Below are 17416 nucleotides of genomic sequence, written 5' to 3'. Positions count from 1 at the left end.
CATGCACACGTTCCCGAAGATGGGAAGGATCTCACCTCGGCATCCTTCGTTGCTAGTGAGGCAGGCGCCATGCTGAATGTGAATTCATGTGCATCAACGAAATCGAATGTTTGCTCCTGGCCGCTGGTTCTGACGCCTTCCTTGACAGTCACGAGTTACTCGTCTTGTCTTTGTTTCCCTCAGAAAGGTCGCTCTCATCAGAAACAAACCTGACCTCTCCTCTCAAATTCCACGCATCATTGAAGACTCTCTTAAGGGGGTTTGACCAGTCTCAGCTCCTCATGAACCTGCGTTCCTCAGCGGAACACCCCTCACCATGGCTTCCACCTTCTTAGGCCGGCTCTTTGGCCAGGTCTCCTTCTACTCGTTCGGCTTCTTCAACTGGTGCCTCTTCCTGGGCCTGTTTGTGAAAAATGGAACCTTCTTCAGGAAGGATACTGAGCAAGAGAAGCTACAATATGCAATTGGTCAGTGAACCGTTCGATGGCACCAGGAAGGTAACATGTTTGACAAGCTCATTTCACAGAAAGAGATCGCTTTTGGAACCTGACCAAGTCACCTCTCCCTGGCTTCAAGCACTTCTTCTACACCCTCCGCAACGACCTCAGACTCCACTATATCAGCAACCGAGATGGAGCGTCACAGGGCAACCTGGTAATTTTCTTGCATGGATTTCCTGACAGTTCGATGATGTGGAGACATCTGATGCAAGAGCCGGCCATGCCAATACGCGATGCTACCCTCGTGTGCGTCGATTTACCTGGCTACGGGGGGAGCGACAGTTTCAAGAAGTACGATACAGAAGTTCTTGAGGCTCTCACGGAATTTGTCGTTGCCATGAGGGACAAGTACATCCCGACGGAGGACTCGGACGAGACTAGCACATTCATCGTGGGCCATGACTGGGGCTGTGTTCTCGGGTTCCGTCTGGCTGCAGAAGCTGCTTCTCTTGCCGACCGCTTCATTCTGACCAACGCGCCGCACGTAAGTTATGGCTCTCAATTGCTACCTGACCAGACACACCTGACCCGCATGTAGGTTCAACTTGCCTTTGCCAATAAGGATCGCATCCTGAACTCCGCTTCGAAAATCTTCAAACAGTTCAAGCACTCTCCGAAACAGAATTTTGGGTGTTTGTCTAAGGCCCTGAACACGTTGAAGCCATTGATGGTGCAAACAATGTTAATGGGCTACATTTTCGCATTCCACCTGCCATCGATCTTTGTCAGGTACCTGGGCGTTGCTGGGAACTATTCGTTTATCCGAGGTGCAAACTGGTCTTCGTACGGAAGAGGCTCAAAGGAATATCGTTCTCCGGAATGCATGGCCTCTTCGTTTGGCCCCGGCCCAGAGGAGTGCAAGACATCGATTCCGGCCGTCAACGGTGTTGCCAATACCACCAATGGAGAAACACAGGCAAACAGCTATGGCGCCAGTGTGCTGCAACGAGCTCGATCTCCTCAAGAGGCTTTCTGGAATATGACCGGCTATTATCGAGATGGGGTGGGTTGGCGTCCATGGGCCAAGTCACTGGAAACAATCACCGACCTCTACGCTCTGGAGACCTCGGCATCGGAATCCAGTTCGCCCGGCCGACGTCGGTCTTCAGTCTCGCAGTCTCTGTTTGTCGACCAATACAAGGGAAGTCTCAAAGCACCTACGTACGTCCTTTGGGGAGAGAAAGATCAGGCTTGTTCCAAACCGATCTGTCTGGACGGAATTGGAGACTATCTGAACAGAGACAGTGAAGTGACGCTCCTTCCGCGAAGCGGTCATTGGACTCCAATTCAGAAAGATGCTCGGCCGGCCCTTGCCACCGTGATTGGATTGTTTGCTGGAAGAGGCGCAATGCCTGTGGCAAAAATGACCACCGAGGTGCAGAAAGTGTATGAGGGGGCGGTTTTGATGGTGAAGAAATGAAGCGTAAGTCAAATGAATCGATGATATTATGTGCTCTTGTATTCAGATGCGGGACTCGGGAGGGGTTTCTTCTGTGTGATACCAGTTTCAGCGGCGTATCCATCCGTTGCTCATGAATTCAGGCGAAAGAGAACTCAAATACGAGATGAAGCGAGTCTTCTTGAACCCACCTAATCTCACACTGTCCCACTGGCCCCATACTTACATTCAAGAGCTAGTTAACGCCCTCGCCTCCTGGCCAAGATCCAAACCGACCAGAGTGTGAGCTGCAACCCGAGAACCATAAGTACCACGCCCATGACCGTCAAAGCTAAGTCGCGTCTGCTGTTGCAGGGTTGGTTTGATGTTGTGGTTCCTGATGATGAAGGGTCTGCACGCGGTTCAAGGTACAGTGGTGTGTGTGTCTCGGCCATCGGTTGCGCTTGACCTTGGCTTATGAAAGAGATACAAATTGAAGCCGAAGCGAGGAAGACCCCCGCAACAAACATGGTGAGGAACGCCATATGGGAGTGCCGGGTCATTGTTCTGGTACAACCTTGTCGACAAGAAAAGGGGCCCGGACACAGCTCTGTCGTCTCCTGTGCAATACCTACGTGAGAGAAGGTTAAAACTGACTGACTGACTGATTGACAGAAGCAGGACCCAGAATTGTTGTTCTAACCTAGAATATGGCACTACTGACTGAGCGACTGAGCGACTGGGTGGCGTTCAGGATCTGAGATTGGAGTTGAATCGGATTTGGGTGTCTCGAGGACCGGCAAGGAAGTTGGGTTGCAGACTTGACTCGACGTTCAATACCTAGTTCCTAGGTAGCGAATGTTTGCACAGAGTACTTGTTTTGGAGGAAAATCCGATGTTCGATGTCATTACACATTGGCCAACAGCTTCTGTGTCCTGAAGAGGGCTCGATTCGAACGGAACAATGAATGCTTCATCACTCCTAAGACCCGCCCGATCACGCTGGACGATCCGACCTTGGGACAGACAGTGACGGACCGACGTGGTTTCGGTGATGCCGGAGAAGAGGCATCTGCCCTGCTTCGCCGACTTAGACCCCGGGGGTTCCTGTCTCGGTCTATCTGTCTGTCTCGCGCGCGTGGTCCGCCCCGGTGACGTGCCTTGCGCCTCGGGGCCGTTCATGGCATGGCCCTTCTTGACTCGTGCTCGTGCCCGAGTGACACGCATCTGATGCATGTGAAAGACGATCACGGGAAGAGGGAAATAAAGGAGGCAAGGGATCACGTTGGTATGTACGCGGAGAGAGCCGGAAATAGAAACACGAGGCAAATCAATCAGTCAATCAATATATGCATCTGAAAACAATGAACACCGTACTTGGTTCTTTTTGACACCGGTATGAATGCTCCCGCTCCTTCCCGCCCAAGGACAAGGACAAACTAGCATTGTTACATTTACATGTAGGAAAAACCCATATGCCTCCGCGCCGCGCCCGCTCACACATTAATTAAGGTGGTAAAGATATTATATGGATGCTTTGTCTCTTCCCATGGCCGATTTCGACCCGTTGGCCGAGCACGGCACAAGGGGTCAGGATGAGTTCAAGTCCAAGCCGCTCGAGAGTAGGCGCTTGCGTTTGCGTCGCGCACTCGGACTGACCTTTGGCTGGCTGCCCTGACTGCATCGAAGCTTTTGCTTCCTGCGGGGTTTACCCTTCCCTTCCGTCCTGGTCCTGATCCCGCCCATCAAGTGCGCAGTCCTCCTGAGATACTACTCGACACATGGGAAGGCCGCGTCTGGTAGCAGCCCGGTGCCTCGTCGCGCAGATAGAGACGGTGCCCTGTGGACCGCGTGTTCGCGACAACTCCGGCTCCACCCGCCTTCAAAACTTGCGGTATGAAGCTTTTGTGTGTGTGTGTACCCAGGCACAGCGCAATCTTGGTAGGAACTTAGAACAAAAGCTCAAGACAGCAACAGCAGGTCAGGGCGGCCAAGAAGGCTGCACAACACCCTTCAGCCGCGGCCTGGTTTGGCGATCGATCGTAGTATCCCACTGGCGGGCCTTGCTGGTAATACATGCCCGGTGGCGGCGGTCCGTAGTATCCGTAGGGTTGCTGTTGGCCCAGCGGACCCTGCGGCGGCCACGGGCCTGGGGGACCTTGGTTCCAGCCCTGAGGCGGCATGTAGGCTCCGTTGGGAGCTTGGGCGGGAGGGTAAGACTCAGGCACGAGCCCGCGCGTGTTGTTGACGGGTGCGCTGAGCGGGTAGTATGGGCCGGCGTCGTGGTGGACTTGCGGCGGGACGGTCAGGGCTCCGTTGGGAGGCGGGCCGTTGGGTGGTTCATATTTGTTGTTGTTGTTGTTGTTGTCGGACATAATGAGAGAGAGAAAAAACGGAGGGAGGGCAAAGAGGGACTTAGAAGGGATAGAGAAGAATATGTCAGGGCTGTCAAATTGTGCCCGACAGGTCCGAAGGATAAGATGGGCTACACGGTTGCTAGTCTCGTAGAAGCCCGTGTGTCTGCGGGGTGACGAGGCTGAGGTCCGGAACAAGGCTGTGTGTGGGGGCAAATCGAGCTGGATCGAATGGTGCCGTTTCCCCTCTCGAAAAAGTAGTGCGCTGGATTTTCAAACACAGTTATCTCGAGTAATGCAAAGGCATTTAGTGAACGTTGTTGCAGTCAGTCGTGCACTTCAAGTTGATAGACAGGAGATGCCGCTTCAATTTAGAGAAGAATAAGGAGAAAGAGTAGAAGACGGAGGATGTTGCGCAAGGAAATTTGTTCATTCTTTGATTACGACAGCCCGTCGGCGCGGTCGGCAAAGGCAGAGATCTTGCTCAGCCACTTGGTACATACCCAGTAGCTGCCGCGGCGTGCCGAATTCGGCTCTTCGTTTTCGACGGGGAAAAAAATGTTCGAGAAGTGGTGTATGTTCGGAAGTATGCATTGGATGCGGAGGATGGTTAAATCCGCTCGCCAGTAACCTATGTACTTACCTACTCTGTACTCGGTACGAGGTATTACAACAGTTAGGAGTGGCTATTTGAGGGCCATTGAGGACCCTAAACAGTCCCAAGTGATGTGAGCCAACTGCGAACCCCCATCGCATCCATGACAGGCATCGCCAGCGCTGTGTCACCAGGAAGAACTAATAATTACTTGAGAGAAACCCAAGGGTGCAGCCCACGTGCCCAGGTATTTGTTTTTTTTGGCTCTCACTCTTGGCTTCACAAGATCGTTTTGCCGGCAAGACGGAAAAGTCACGGGATGACAGTCGTGAATCGTGATGAGGAGCGACAAAGATGGTGGATTTTGCCGGCCACCGCTCAAAGCCTATTGCAGCACGTCCCGCCTCTGCACCACCTGCGCCTCTGGGCAGTGGGCAGTGGGCAGTGGGCATCCCTCTGGTCCCTCCTCGTACCCAATGGCCAACTCCATCAGTCATTGTTCTAGGCGTTGCCTCCGTCCCTCCATCCCTCCCCCCAAGCTCCCAAAGGTTCCCAAACCCCCATTCTGCGCCCATCAGCCCATCAGCATCTCTTGCCGCTTGGGGGTGCTATTCCTTGGATGGGAACTATCGATGGCTAAGCGCTTGAGCGGTAGGCCCGGGCCCTCGCGCCCCCCCCCTTCTTCTAGCAAATCTAGCACAAATCGAACGCGTCCCCCCAAAATGGAGATTCACTCCGTTCTCTGGATGTATTCCCTCCGTACAAGGTACATGTCTCTGAAGGCGGTCAGGTCAGTTCGCATTCTTGTTTCTTTTTCTTTTGGAGCAGAATTCCCATGTGAAAGCTAAGATAATCATGCTGCATCAGATAGGTTGCGGTGTTGGGCCACCCTGCGTCGTATCCCTATCTCTTAGAGTCTCACTCGGCCCAAGGCGAAGCAACAAATAATACAATCCCAAAGGTGTGTCCCGGAGTACGGAGTACGGGTATGAGTACCCTGTACTTTGTTCCACAGCACCACAGCACAGGATCTGAAATCGCAGGGGTGGGATAACCCCACTTCTCTTCTTCTCCTTCAACAACAACAACCATGTACAGAGTAAGGGACTGACCACCAACGCCAACACCATCACGAAACACCCAACACCCAACACTCCCTCCTCGGACCTGGTCGCCCGGGATCGATTGGGTGGGTTCCTGCTCCTGCTGCTATCTCTCTCACCCCTTCGCCGTGTGGGCCCCCCTGTGCTCAGGGCTCACACTTGCTTTGCTCATTCATATGTAGCCCAGTTTCCGATGCGGCGATGATGATATGTGAAAGGGCACCAACACCAGCACCAACACCAGCACCAGCACCAAACACCACGACCAGGATGCTCCGGTGGGGGTCCCGAGCGACGCAAAAAAGAAGCCACTCCTAACCTTGTCGCGGGATCCCACGTTGTTCCGTTCCGCCTTGCCGCGAGCGAATGCCAGTCTCACAAACGGAGACTGGCTCCTGTCAAGACTTGTCCAGCTCGCAAAGCAGCCTCACTAGCCTTATCCTTATCATACACCACAATCTGGACGTGCAGCGCGCATCAGCAAGCCCGCCTTGCCTGCCCCCCCAGCGTGCCAGTCTTGCCAGCCCATCAAAGATCGCTTGTGTCGCACATCAGCGAACAAAAACAACATCGTCGGGCATCCTTGGAGGCTAGCAGCGCGCCCCCCAGGCCTCTCCCGATCCATGTCCATTCTGCCTGCATTTTGCCGTTTCCTGCCATCCCCGATTGCTATCCGGCCTCTGATTCGGCACTGCCGCCCCTCAACAAGGTTAACAAGGTCCATTTGCCTGACAGCACGCAGGCACATGCCTCCCTGACTCTGTCTTGCCGGCAGACGTCCTCAGTTGAACCGAAGACGCACGGCGCGGGCACTATCGGTCCTGCACCTCAGCATCTGCGCAGATAACGACCTTGCGTCTTCGTTCCTCCATCCCAAATATCCATCCGCCCAGCTGATAAACTTCTCCTGACCACCACAGTTGGTTATTGCGTGCCAGTCTCTCAGGCTCTCTCGATTTTTTCCCCTTCCTCCTCTTCTCTTCCTTCTTGATTCCTCGTCGCTGATTCCCGGTACAATGAGCATTTATCTGTGGTACACGTTCAGCTGGAGTTCTTTGAGAAAGAGCTTTGCGCCGTGGTAACACCCATCCCCCAAAACAACTGTGTATGTCACCCATGCCCACGGTCGCTCACCGTACCTTGGCCTTTTTTTATGAAGGCCAGCGATAACGCCCGTAATGGATGCTGACAGGTTTCCAGGCTCAACGGTGCACTCTCAATCCAAGTTTGCGTATAGCGATATCATAAAACTGGTGATATCGCCCTCTTCGGAGGGTGAGGGGGTCTTCCCCTTGACAAAACCTCTGGATCTTGCGGACATCTTCATATGCATCGCACAGATCACGTTTCTTTTTTTGCCGGAGTCGTTGATCGATAACCCGGGCGCCTTTATCCCTGGCCTCGATGTTTGGCTCGAACGCGTTGCCGTTACCCCCACCCTTTGCCCACGAACATCGCCCTCTCCGGTTGAGCGCTGAAAGTGCCCGTCCCCTCCCAACCGGAGAATGTCGATATCTCTTGTTACACCCTTCGGCACAGAATCAACAGTGTTCATGCCAATCCTTCCACCTTAATCGAAGCGCGCCTGGGAGTATCTGTGAATGCGGCCATCAAGCCTGCTACCACGTCCACCAGGAAAACAATAATAATGAAAAACATATGGATAAACTCAATGCTGTTCTTGATAAGATAAATGTCGTCTTTGATAAGGTCAAGCGTTTGGAAGAAACCATTCAGAATGAACGCAGCAACCGGGATTCTGCTTTACAGAGAGAAAGACAGATGTGGGAAAGAGAAGTTCGCATCTTGCGTGAGGCGCTCGCCCCTTTTTACCAGAGCGAGAAAGAAATGCGTCGACGCATCGTCGACATCGAAGATAGAGTCGAAGGCAATTATGATGAGCACGTCCGCCTAAGAGACCGCGTCGTCGCCGTCGACGATGCCACCATGTCGGTGGAGAAGAGGGTCGAGGAACTCGAAGATTTCCGCTTCAAGAGGCGGCGTCTGGGTCGCAATAACACTCAAGACCAACCATCGCAGAATGGCTACGTCTCGTCCGATCCTGATAACTTCAGACGGGTGTCTTCCAGCGTCGACGGGGGTTCGGTTCGCACGCCTTCGTCGAGGGCATTGTCGCCCAATGGGACTGCACCTGCTCCCGCGCCGGAGCCGGAAGAACCTCGTTCAAGTGGGATCCTCAACCTTGTCGCTGAAATGCCCCGTCCTGGGCCTTTCGCCAACCTGCCGCAACGCCTGTCACCGCCACAAGAGGAGGCCAGATCAAGCGGCTTCTTGACTTTAGACCTGGGAGAGCGACTGAAGGAGAGGCCTGCCTCGGAGCAAGTGGCAGCACAGGTCACCATCCATTCGGCTTCTCGATTCACTCCGCCTCAGGAGCGACCAAGTCCATCCAGCTCTGCAAAGTCCAACCCGGACGTCCCTGCCACAGCTACGCGAACTCCTCCGAAACTCCTCAACACCAAATTGCCAGTCATAGATGTGATGGTGCTCCCTGGCAACATATCCCCAAGAAAGAGAAAGCATCATGTCGACCACATCGCGCTAGATGTGCTTGCGGATGTCACCGTCGCCAGTCCACTCATTCACTGACGACCACCTTTCAATTCTAGCTACCTCACTCATTTCCGCCCTTCCACCATTATGATGTGGTAGCCATGGCTTGTTTTGACCTCGGCATCTGTGGGGAATTGGTCAGCGAAGGGGACCAAGAGGCATTAAACGGCCATTTTCAATGGCGTTATTGGCACTACATTTTCCAACCCACACGCCGACTTTCTTACTTTTTGCTCGCGGTGATCGAGATAGCTCAGGAACGCTCATTCTGTGGCTCAGTTCCTTTGTTGTACAGGTAGACACCAAGCAGTAACACCTCAATCCTTGTAACCAGTCTCAGTAAACGAGATAAGGAATCAGACTCACATTTGGGATTTGCTGTTGTGGAGGGTTCTAATTCGTAGGCGACTTTCTCAAAGTCTCCATGCAGGCTGCCTCTGGTTTTCCAGCCTAGCGATCCGCCTGCAAGAGAATGATAACGATTTTGTCGTGTTAGCCCGCGCTGACTGACGCATACGGCCACTCGCTGATGCAAAGGACCTTCCAAAGGAAGGGGTGATGATAAGTCGCACACTCCGTACCTTGTCTGGCCTTATCCTCTGAGAACTCCCTTGCAACGTCATCGAACTTGGCCCCTTCGCGCAACTTTGCCAGGGCTTCCTCTTTCTTGGAATGCTTTTCGCACTGTGGAGGGAGTGAGGGTTAGATGGATGTTGCCTAAATGGAGCACGTAGTATTTGTGCGCAGGCATGGACGGATGATGCCCTTCGTGCCCAACTTTAGAATCGACCTACCAAAATGTGTCTGGCATTGATGGATTGAGCCGCTTTCAGCTTCCCACTCCCACTGGCTGATGAGCCTTCGTTGTCTTTGCCCTTGGCTTTGCCTTTGGCACTGCCAGAGGAGGCTTTGCCGGAATCTTTGCCCTTGGGCGCCATGAAGACTGAAGACTCGCTGAAGACTGGCCCTTGGTCGGAGAACTTGCAAGGAAACACCGCCCACGAAGTGATTATTGAACGTGCTTGTAGACGACGACAGGTGACACCGAAAAACAGCTACTCGGTGATGGACGCTCTGACAAGCCTTCAAATAAGGTGGTCTCGCATGAGAAGGGACCCAGCGCCTGCGAGGAAATAGGGCACAAATGCAATGGAGCTCCAGGGGGTCTAGTATGGCTTCCATATCCGTTCTAGCCTCGGATAATGGCTTGGCACAGCAGAGCAAATGACGCTCGCTCCCTCGTCCGCCCCAGTTCAGGTCCCGGGGGTGGGCGTCTCGGCGTGTTTGGCGTATTTTGGCACTACTAGCACTACCAGCGCTACCACTTGCAGTGCTTGTTCCCCCCTTCGCAGAAAAAGTCAGAGGTGCTGGAGGTGCCTTGTGGATCAGCCAGCGAGCAAACCTCAGCAGCTGCCCGTCATTCTCCTCGCTTCCAGCGGCCGCCCTGCACACCACTCTCAGCATCCTCAGCACAAACAGAACTCCAACACCTCGAGCAAAATCGTGCTCGATCCACAAGAAAACAAAATTATTGGCGATTCCCAACATTGCAGAGGGACCCTTGTGCCGTAGATAGAAAAATGGCTATACCAATGTTGCTCCCTATAGAAGAGACATCACGTGACAGGTTTTGATGCTCTTTAACGCCGGCCGGGATTCGCGCTTTTCGAGGAGATGGTGATTCCAGACATCCGGGATGAGCTTGGGCTTTTGGGACTGCACCCACGGCTGCACCAACTGCGACTGACCATGACCCAGCATCCTCTTCATCGCCACCAACCTTCATCTCCTTTAATCCACCCCCCATTCCCATCACCATCCCATCATCGCCTTTCCCCATTGCGCGACAGTGAATACATTTCCATTGTCCAGCTGAACAATAATGTCGCCAGCCCCTTGAATGATTCCGAATCCGGTGACACGACCTGACTGTACCAGCCGAACTCCCTGAGGAAGCCAAACGGAGTGGATCGACCCTCCTCTCATCCATCCCAAATCATCCTCACCGCGATCAATCTCGTCGGCGAAAAACGTCCCTCCCCCCGTCGCTGACAGCGCTGTGCCACGATTAGGCGATGGAGACTGTGGGCAGAGGCAATAGATAAACATTTTGATAGCGAGTCTGTGCCAGTAGGACCAACAACACCACGGTAGACCCAAAAAAACAACCCACGCCGTTAGTGGTCCACGACGGGAAAAAGAATTCACAATGTCTGGATCGACACCATACGCGGTTCGTTCGCCGACTCGGTCGAACCAATACCCACCACCTTATTCACCAAGTCACCCGAACCGCCCATTTTTTGGCCATGAACCATTTCAGATGCCTCCTCAACACCTCATCCAAACTCCGCCTCCGTTTCCTCCTGCGTCCTTGGTACACAGCCCGCATCATACCCGGCCCACGCTGGCATCCCCTTTGCCTTCGACAAGCGCGTTACCACCACCTCCTCCGCCGCCTCCTCTTCCTCCCCCTTCGATTGGCGCAGGGCCGCCGTACCAACCTCTGACATCAAGTCCGCCGTTCTCGCTTCAAAGAACATACTCTGGACATCTGGTTCATCCAAGTATGCCGTCGCCATATGATGTCAATCCATCGCACGCGCATCCACCAGGGCCTCCAAGTTCTGCGCTGCAGTCGCCAATGAGGGATCACCACAGTCTCAGCAACGGAAGACCTGCAGACATGTCTTCGTCAGAGTCGAGGCCGCAATCAAAAGACGTAAGTTGGCAATGCGGTGCGGCCGAGCGAAATGCTGATTTTGTCCCACAGAAGCCAGACAGGGCGAGCAACCCCATGTCCTTTGCAAGCATCCTTGGCCCTTCAAACAACGAACCCTCTCCAAAAATATCTGAAGCGAAACTGCCTCCTCAGCGGCCGGCGACGCCACCAGCGCCGCCGCCGCCGCCTCCGCCCAAAGAGCCTTTTGTAGAAAGCAAGCCTGTGCCTGAGATGCCACCTGTGACCAGAATGCTCGACGTCAGCCCAAGTCAGACTTTGGGCAATGGCATCAGCAAATCGCAACCGAAAGCAGAGGCAATACACGCTCCCAAAAAATATGTCGCACCACCACGACCACGAAAGATACTCACGGAGGGGGAGGCTGACAAGATACTGAAAGCTCTTGCTGTCATCGACGACACTAGTTTCAGTGACGCCGAGGATGTCTCCTGGTCCGAGCACAAGGAACGATACAAGCAAAGAACTAGGAAGAGAGCCGCAGAAGTGTACGAAGTCGAATTGCACAAGCGCAAGGTAAGTGGAATCACCAACCGCATCCATCTGGCAGTAGGGCTGACCTCCCTCGTAGCGCCGTCGTGGCTATCTCCTGGAAACATTCATCCGATCCATGGACAAACAAGGCCTTATTGCAGCTCAGCGCTTCCGTGAACGCTTCGAACCTGTCGCTGCCAAGGAGATTGCCGACAAGGATCACCAGAGCGAAAAAGAAAGAAAGAAAGACATGCAGCGAAAACGGCGCCGTGAGCAGCAGATCCGTCATGAGCGAAACAGGCTGGAAGAGCTGGAACAGCGTGCAAGAGATGCTGAAGATCAAGAAGAGGCACAAAAATATCTGAGGCAAGCAGAGAAGTCCCAGGCTCGCATAAAACAGACCACAGAACTGCTCGAGGGTGTCCCTACCCAGGAAGACATGGAAGTACCGGCCCCGGCTCCAAACTACGAAGGTGGTGTTACATCTTCATTCCAGCTCGCCACGCCCGAACCTGGTGAGCCACCTAAGAAGCGCAGCAAGAAGGAACCCGGTGCTCCCTCCGCTCGTCTAAAGAAGTCCAAAGAAAAGAAGCAGGCCGAGAAAGATGCCGCAGAAGCGGCTTATGCGGCGATGGAAAAGGATGCCTTGATCCAAATTGCGCCCAAGGAAGAAGCGACCCCCGGCCCATCTGGCAAGTCCAAAAAGTCCAAGGAGCCCAAGGAGCCCAAGGAGGTCCCTGCTACTCCTCCGCCACAGACAGTCAACTATGAATCGAAAGGATATGTTCAAATCTACGAGCAGATCTGGAGAGACTTGGCGAGAAAAGATGTACCGAAAGTATATCGGATTAAGCAAGTATCTCTCTCTATCAGACAGGAAAACCTCCGCAAGACTGCCATCCTCGCAAGCAAACAAGCGCGGAAATGGCAGGAGCGCACCAACAAGAGCATGAAGGATACCCAAGCACGGGCGAAACGTGTTATGCGTGAAATGATGTCCTTCTGGAAGCGGAACGAGCGGGAAGAGCGAGATCTACGTCGTCTCGCAGAGAGGAAGGAGATTGAAGACGCAAAGAAAGCTGAAGCCGATCGCGAGGCCAACAGACAGAAGCGGAAACTCAACTTCCTCATCTCGCAAACAGAGATCTACTCGCATTTTATCGGGCGCAAAATCAAAACAGACGAAGTGGAGAGAGCCACAGACAATGGAGAGGTTCACAGTTCCGGAGAGAAGAGCATGCCCAATGGAGATCAGGATCAAGACGTGGATGACTTATCACTGTCCAAGCAACACGCAAACGTCAAGGTCACTAACTTTGAAGACCTGGATTTCGACGCCGAGGACGAGTCAGAGTTGAGGAAGGTCGCGATATCCAACGCTGCAAGCGCACTGCAGGATGCACAAGACAAAGCGCGCAACTTCAACGCACAAGACTCCATGGCTGCTCTTGACTCGAGCGAGATGAACTTTCAGAATCCTACCATGGCAGGCGATGTACAAGTCTCCCAGCCCAAGATGTTGCAGGCTCAACTCAAGGAATACCAGCTCAAAGGTCTCAACTGGCTGGTTAACCTTTACGAGCAAGGTATCAACGGCATACTGGCAGATGAAATGGGTCTCGGCAAGACCGTTCAGTCTATTTCGGTCATGGGCTATCTTGCAGAGCAGCACAACATCTGGGGACCCTTCTTGGTCATCGCTCCAGCCTCAACGCTACACAACTGGCAGCAAGAAATCACCAAATTTGTGCCCGCAATCAAGGTTCTTCCATATTGGGGCAGTGCAAAGGACCGAAAGATCTTGCGAAAGTTCTGGGATCGGAAGCACATCACCTACACGAAAGATTCCGAGTTCCACGTGCTCGTTACTTCATATCAACTTGTCGTTCAGGATGCTCAGTATTTCCAGAAGATCCGATGGCAGTACATGATTCTGGACGAGGCGCAAGCCATCAAGTCATCAAGCAGTTCCAGATGGAAGACTCTCCTCGCTTTCCAGTGTCGCAACCGGCTTTTGCTCACGGGTACACCGATTCAGAACAATATGCAAGAGTTGTGGGCTTTACTCCATTTTATCATGCCCACGCTGTTTGACTCACACGACGAGTTCAGTGACTGGTTCTCCAAGGACATTGAAAGCCATGCACAGAGCAACACCAAGTTGAATCAGGATCAACTCAAGCGGTTGCATATGATTCTCAAGCCATTCATGTTGCGGCGTGTCAAGGCACATGTGCAGAAGGAACTTGGCGACAAGGTTGAAAAAGATGTCTTCTGCGAGCTCACCTATCGACAACGAGCGTACTACTCGAATTTGCGCAGCAAGATCAGCATCATGGACCTGATCGAGAAGGCAGCTCTGGGCGGCGACGAAGATACTGCCACTCTGATGAACTTGGTCATGCAGTTCCGAAAAGTGTGCAACCATCCCGATTTGTTCGAACGAGCAGACACAACTTCGCCGTTCTCGATGTCGTATTTTGCCGAGACCGCCTCATTCGTCCGAGAAGGCTCCTTTGTGCAGGTCGGCTATTCTGTCCGCAACCAAATTCGATATGATCTGCCTCGAGTATTGTGTAATGATGTTGGGAGATTAGACGCCGCTGGACCTAACAATCCCTACGCCGGCTTTCGACGCGCTGGTTTCAAGACCAAGGGACTTGGTGGTCTGATGAGGATCTGGACTCCTGAGCACATCAAATCCTCAGCCGAAGACGACGGGGCGTTCTCCTTCCTGCGTTTCGTCGACACCTCCGCCGGTGAAGCCTCCTCTTATAGCGAGTCTGGACCCTTCGAGCGTGCCATACAGCTCAAGAGACAGCAGAGACGAAGGATACACATCTTTCAAGATTCTGCAGATGGATCCGACGGGCCGCCGGCGCATGCCATGTTCAACATTGTGGAAAACGAACCCCGACAGGCTCTCAGGCAACTGGATCCCAACTCGAACCTCGCAAAACTTTGCAATATTTCCAGGGATACGCTTGCGGAACACGGGGTCTCGGTGTTGGAACCGGCAGCCCGACCGAAAGCGTTGGCCCCGCCGATTGAGGTCAGTTGCTTTGATCAATCCTCAATCTCGGATCGACAATTGACCTTGTTCAACACGGATGTCCGCAACACGCTGTACCCGCTAGAAGAATCACTGGAGGAGAAGCTACTTGAGCGTGACGAGGATCCTGCCAATTTCCCGATCTCCAATATGCTGCCCGCACCGGAATCTGCAAAGGCCAGGTACACCAACATCGCGGTGCCTTCGATGCGCCGATTTGTTACGGATTCAGGCAAGCTTGCGAAACTGGATCAGCTGCTTCGAGCACTCAAACAGGGTGGACACCGTGTACTCTTGTACTTCCAGATGACTCGTATGATCGACTTGATGGAAGAATATCTCACGTATCGCAACTACAAGTACTGTCGATTGGATGGGAGTACCAAGTTAGAAGACCGTCGAGACACGGTGCACGATTTCCAGACCAGGCCCGAGATCTTTATCTTCCTGCTGTCCACCCGCGCTGGTGGTCTGGGTATCAACTTGACATCTGCCGATACTGTCATCTTCTACGACTCGGATTGGAATCCCACCATCGATTCGCAAGCCATGGACCGCGCCCACCGACTGGGCCAGACCAAACAGGTCACAGTGTACCGGCTCATCACTCGTGGGACCATCGAAGAACGCATCCGCAAGCGGGCCATGCAGAAAGAAGAAGTGCAACGAGTCGTCATCACCGGCGGAGATGGAGCTGGTGTGGACTTCAATACCCGCGATCGGCGTGAGAATAGGACCAAGGATATCGCCATGTGGCTCGCAGACGATGACCAAGCGGCTCTTATTGAACAGAAGGAAAAGGAAATTGCCGAGAAGCCTGATGAGGAGAACACAAGGAAGAGGAGCAAGAAGGCGGCGGCGGCGGCGGCGGCGGCGGCGGCGGCGGCTGCGGCTGGTGGAAGGAAACGAAAGGGCGAAATGAGTTTGGATGATATGTATCATGAAGGTGAGTGGCCTTTTTCTCTGGCATTGTTAGTATCGACTGACCACTTTTTCGTGCAGGCGAAGGACATTTCGAAGATGCTTCGGCGAAACCGTCCGGGGCGGCAACTCCCGTCAGCGCAGCAGAGACGGCTGGACCGAAGCGTGGGCCTCGTGGCGGACGAGGCGTGAGCAAGAAGGCCAAGACGGCGAAACAGAGACTTGCCATTGTTGATGCCGAAGGGGATCTGGGCATGGGTGGGACATGATCGCAAGGCAAGATTTGAGTTTCATCAGCGCCAAAAAGGGGCTGCAAAAGAAAGAAGGCACACATGGCATATTAATACTAGAGCCAGGGAAGCCCAATTTGCTGGGAATTTTGAGATAGAATTGGGCCAGGGCAGCCGGGAATTGGGATTGAAGATTTCGTGTTGATGGTGTTGCATGTACGATTATGGATTACTGTTTGCGTCTTTCGAGGGTCCTAGATGGTGATGGATGATGAAGCGGGCCAGGGCCTGGGCTAGGGAATATATGTGGGCGCCGAGGCTGAAGGCCATTACCATTTGCATGCCAACACGAGGGAGAGCGACGAGGGTGTTTGCTGGTGGGCAGGTTTCATGCTCCTACCGTATGTATTCAGGTATCAGCAGCACCTTTTGAGACGGCAGTGTGGGGTGTGTTGGGCCAGCAAAAGAATTCACTATCATTGGGAAGCACGCAAGGATTTCATGATGTTTTTGAGGTGATTCACTCATCCTCTTGTTTGCTCTTCTTTTTTTTTTCCTTTTTTTTTTCTCTCTCGGCGGTGTTGGTCCTGTCTTTATTCAGTCTCTTTGGCTCGAGAGAGCGGAAGACGGTGAGGGAGGATGAGCGATTGCCCTTGGAGAAAGGCACGAGGAATGAATGAAGGAGGTGAGAGAGAGAGAGAGAGAGAGAGAGAGAGAGAGTGTGTGTGTGTGTGTGTGTGTGTGTGTGTGTGTGTGGTGTCGTGGCATTGAAGTGCTCGAGAGGGTGGTAAGACGGGAGATAGGCTCCTTGGGATAGGATGCTTGATGCACTGATGCACTGATGCACTCGGTAATACGAGGTATAGTACATGGAGCCTGTCGGTGGGCATTGGTATGGCCAGGGCTCGTGGCTCGTACCCCGTAGATAACAAGCGAAATGAGGAGTTGTCGGTCCGTCGGACAAGGGCGTCTTCTCTGGTCTGCGCAATGGACATTGATTCATTTGTCTCTTGCCCCCTGCTTGCCCCCTGTGACTCTGTAGCTGAGTGGTCATGTCCGCGATGAGACTCGACACTCCATTCTCCAGCACCCGGGGGCGGCCATCTATTCTAACGATAGCGGCTGTGGTGGAGGATCGAAGGGGTGAAACGGTGGCAAAGGACCCTCTCTGTTAGGGATTCGACTTCTCGGTATTGTGGGTTGTGGATCGTGGACTGTGTGGTGCGCAGGCCAAGTTCGCTTTGGAAGAGACTGAAGAAACAGGTCCCAAGTCCCAAGCAGCTGCGGGTATGTTGGTACATACTCTATCCAAGTATGCAGCTCAACTAAGTATGGAAGACATATTATCATCCTATTACCTGCAACGACAAGAATAACTCTGATCGGCCATCTCCTTGGTCATCATTCGACCATCAGTGACGCAAGCCCCGATGCCCTCGACGCCCTCGACGCCCTTGACGCCCTTGACGCCCTTGAAAAGATAAGCTCGTAAAGC

At 53.3% G+C, this 17416-nt stretch overlaps 5 protein-coding genes across 5 annotated transcripts; 3 read left to right on the top strand and 2 right to left on the bottom strand.

Annotated features, from left to right (window-relative positions):
- Positions 1–316: 316 nt before the first annotated feature.
- Positions 317–1920, top strand: A1O5_04866 (uncharacterized protein; the record flags this gene model as incomplete). Its single annotated transcript, XM_007745470.1, has 3 exons — positions 317–467; positions 527–984; positions 1039–1920. The coding sequence occupies 3 exons, from the start codon at positions 317–319 to the stop codon at positions 1918–1920; spliced, it is 1491 nt and encodes a 496-aa protein (XP_007743660.1).
- Positions 1921–3827: 1907 nt separating this feature from the next.
- Positions 3828–4253, bottom strand: A1O5_04865 (uncharacterized protein; the record flags this gene model as incomplete). Its single annotated transcript, XM_007745469.1, has 1 exon — positions 3828–4253. The coding sequence occupies one exon, from the start codon at positions 4251–4253 to the stop codon at positions 3828–3830; it is 426 nt and encodes a 141-aa protein (XP_007743659.1).
- A 3336-nt stretch (positions 4254–7589) lies between these two features.
- On the top strand, positions 7590–8540 carry A1O5_04864 (uncharacterized protein; the record flags this gene model as incomplete). The annotated part of the gene is made up of 1 exon (XM_007745468.1): positions 7590–8540. The coding sequence occupies one exon, from the start codon at positions 7590–7592 to the stop codon at positions 8538–8540; it is 951 nt and encodes a 316-aa protein (XP_007743658.1).
- Positions 8541–8757: 217 nt separating this feature from the next.
- On the bottom strand, positions 8758–9442 carry A1O5_04863 (peptidyl-prolyl cis-trans isomerase NIMA-interacting 4; the record flags this gene model as incomplete). The annotated part of the gene is made up of 3 exons (XM_007745467.1): positions 8758–8966; positions 9086–9188; positions 9299–9442. 3 exons carry the CDS (start codon positions 9440–9442, stop codon positions 8758–8760), a joined length of 456 nt encoding a protein of 151 aa, XP_007743657.1.
- A 1706-nt stretch (positions 9443–11148) lies between these two features.
- On the top strand, positions 11149–15960 carry A1O5_04862 (adenosinetriphosphatase; the record flags this gene model as incomplete). Its single annotated transcript, XM_007745466.1, has 4 exons — positions 11149–11226; positions 11278–11760; positions 11816–15716; positions 15773–15960. The coding sequence occupies 4 exons, from the start codon at positions 11149–11151 to the stop codon at positions 15958–15960; spliced, it is 4650 nt and encodes a 1549-aa protein (XP_007743656.1).
- Between the last annotated feature and the right edge of the window lie 1456 nt (positions 15961–17416).

This window comes from Cladophialophora psammophila (genome assembly GCF_000585535.1).
Source record: "Cladophialophora psammophila CBS 110553 chromosome Unknown aczJe-supercont1.6, whole genome shotgun sequence".
NCBI classification, from domain to species: domain Eukaryota; kingdom Fungi; phylum Ascomycota; class Eurotiomycetes; order Chaetothyriales; family Herpotrichiellaceae; genus Cladophialophora; species Cladophialophora psammophila.
This window is presented reverse-complemented; position numbering and strand designations above follow the sequence as displayed.